The 2,732-nt window shown below is 40.7% G+C and overlaps 1 protein-coding gene across 1 annotated transcript; it reads left to right on the top strand.

The window, feature by feature from the left end:
- The first annotated feature begins 173 nt into the window (after window positions 1-173).
- Window positions 174-2,732, top strand: LOC125823116 (pentatricopeptide repeat-containing protein At3g46790, chloroplastic-like). The gene has a single exon (XM_049502542.1). It carries the CDS (start codon window positions 174-176, stop codon window positions 1,989-1,991), a length of 1,818 nt encoding a protein of 605 aa, XP_049358499.1. The 3' UTR covers window positions 1,992-2,732.

The raw sequence follows: 2,732 nt of genomic DNA, 5'->3' as shown, positions 1-2,732 counted from the left end.
GATTACTTCACTAGTTAAGATGACGTTCTAAGACTCAAAGTTTCACTTTAGGATGGGTGATGTAACGATCAATATGGAGGTGTTATATTACTCAACGGTGTGAATGATGATCTTGTACGCTACAGCAACCTACCCACTGCTTCTTCCTTTTTCCTCGTAGCGAACATATTCAAATGATATCAATTACTACAAGTTGGTTGGCTCGTAAGCACACAATCGTTCAAATTCGTCACTTTCATCAACACTTGAAGTATTCACAAAATCCAACTCAACATTATGCTTCTCTTCTCCAATCTTGCATTGGTCGAAAAGCAGTTGAGCCTGGAAAGCAGCTCCATGCGCATCTATGCCTCACGGGTTTAGGCTACAACATCAATTTAGCAACAAAGCTTGTTAATCTTTATTGCGTTTGTGACAAATTGCCGAATGCCCATCACCTGTTTGATAGAATTCCTAAAGGAAATATTTTTCTTTGGAATGTTTTGATTCGTGGGTATGCTTGGAATGGACCGTACGAGGCTGCAATTTCTCTGTATTATCAAATGATTGATTATGGGCATGTGCCTGATAATTTTACTTTTCCGTTTGTACTTAAAGCGTGCTCGGCCTTGTCTGCGATTGAAGTGGGGAAGGATATACATGAATATGCCAAGAGAACGAAGTGGGATAAGGATGTTTTCGTGGGTGCTGCTCTTATTGATATGTATGCTAAATGTGGTTGTGTTGGTAGGTCGAGGGAGGTGTTTGAGGATGTCGTTGAGAGGGATGTAGTTGTTTGGAATTCAATGCTTGCTGCTTACTCGCAAAATGGTCACCCTGAGGATTGTTTGTCGTTATGTGGTGAAATGGCATGTGGAGGTGTTAGACCCACAGAGGCGACCTTGGTGACTGCAATTTCTGCTTCTGCTGATGTTGCAGCTCTTCGACAGGGAAGGGAGCTTCATGGGTATAGTTGGAGACAGGGTTTTGACTCTCTTGACAAAGTGAAGACAGCACTTGTGGATATGTATGCCAAGAGTGGGTCTGTGAAAGTTGCTAGGATTTTGTTCGAAGGACTCCAGGAGAAAAGAGTTGTTTCTTGGAATGCTATGATCACTGGATATGCAATGCATGGTCATGCTAATGCAGCACTTGGCCTGTTTAATGAGATGGTTGGCAAAGCTAAGCCGGATCATATAACTTTTGTAGGTGTTTTATCAGCTTGTAATCATGGAGGTCTGTTGAGTGAAGGGAGGATGTATTTTGACTCAATGGCAAAAGATTATGGAATTGAACCAACTATTCAGCACACTACATGCATGGTTGATCTCCTAGGTCATTCTGGTCGCTTAGATGAGGCTTATGGACTTATAACGCAGATGAAAGTTATGCCGGATGCTGGTGTCTGGGGTGCATTTCTTAATTCATGTAAAATCCATGGTTATGTGGAATTTGCAGAATTGGCATTAGAGAGGTTGATTGAGCTTGAGCCTGATGATGCAGGCAATTATGTGATCCTTTCAAATATTTATGCCCAAGCAGGTAGATGGGAAGGTGTTGCAAAGCTTAGAGAACTAATGAACGAAAGAGGTGTAAAGAAAACCACCGCGTATAGTTGGATTGAAGTTAAAAACAAAGTACATGCATTTCTCTCTGGGGATACATCTCATCCTATGTCTGACGAGATTTATGCAGAGCTACAGAGCTTAGGAGCACGAATGGTACAGGCTGGCTATGTCCCAAACATTATGCCTGTTTTCCATGATGTGGAAGATGACGAGAAGAGCAGAATGGTGTGCAGCCACAGTGAAAGGCTAGCGATTGCTTTTGGACTAATTAGTACACCCCCAGGGACAAAGCTGTTGATCACCAAGAACCTCCGAGTTTGCGAGGACTGTCATGTTGCAATCAAGTTTATCTCAAAGTTAACAGAGAGAGAAATCACTATCAGAGATGTCAATCGCTATCATCATTTCAAAGATGGCATCTGTTCTTGTGGAGATTATTGGTGAAATGGGTTCAGGAATTTCAGTGTCTACTAGGGTGATGAGAAATCAATTGCTTCTTGAAGAAGAATTGGCTCATCTAACTGAGTAAAAGTGTAAATCATGATTGTTTTGTCAAAAAGCAATAACTCCTTAAATGTGACCATGTTCTTGTTCTCAAAAGAAGCAGCTCCAATTGGTTTCAGCAAAGAGATATTGGGTTTTGCCAATGTAAAGTGCAATCTTGTAAGGGCCATGATAAGATGTGGAAGAGAACTCGAATTCATTCCTGCAATTAATCTCTGTCGCCACTCCTCACTACACGTCAAACATCATCTACTCTTGCAGATCATACATAGATTCGCCATGCAGCTTCAGAAATACATCTTTATATGAGACAGTTAATGACCTTACCCTTGGTGTATCTCAGTTGTGAATTACATTGAGAATTCGAAACTGCAGCCAACTCGTATGCGGACATGTTTTTAATAGGTTTGCTGATTTTTGTCATGCATAGGATAGAGACCACATGGTCAAATGGTAAAATGGCCATATGGTCAAAAGACCAATTCTTCTATATTCTCATCTAAAGTATTCATCTCAACAGTTGGTCATGACCGAAAGACTATATACTTTGAATAACATCTCCAGTCTCCAAGCAAACCACTGGCCATGTTATTTAGCATTAGCTACTAAATCAGGTATTATTTGTTCAGCACAATTTCCTTCTTTTTTTTCCCTTGGCATAAAGATCGATACATTTTTATA

This window comes from Solanum verrucosum, unplaced genomic scaffold (assembly GCF_900185275.1).
Source record: "Solanum verrucosum unplaced genomic scaffold, falcon-dt-bn FXZP01000199.1, whole genome shotgun sequence".
Lineage (NCBI taxonomy): Eukaryota > Viridiplantae > Streptophyta > Magnoliopsida > Solanales > Solanaceae > Solanum > Solanum verrucosum.
Note: the sequence above shows the minus strand (reverse complement) of the source record. Positions and strands in the feature narration are given on the sequence as shown.

Coding starts and splice junctions, on each gene's coding strand:
- LOC125823116 (XM_049502542.1), top strand. CDS start 174: ATGATATCAATTACTACAAGTTGGTTGGCTCGTAAGCACACAATCGTT.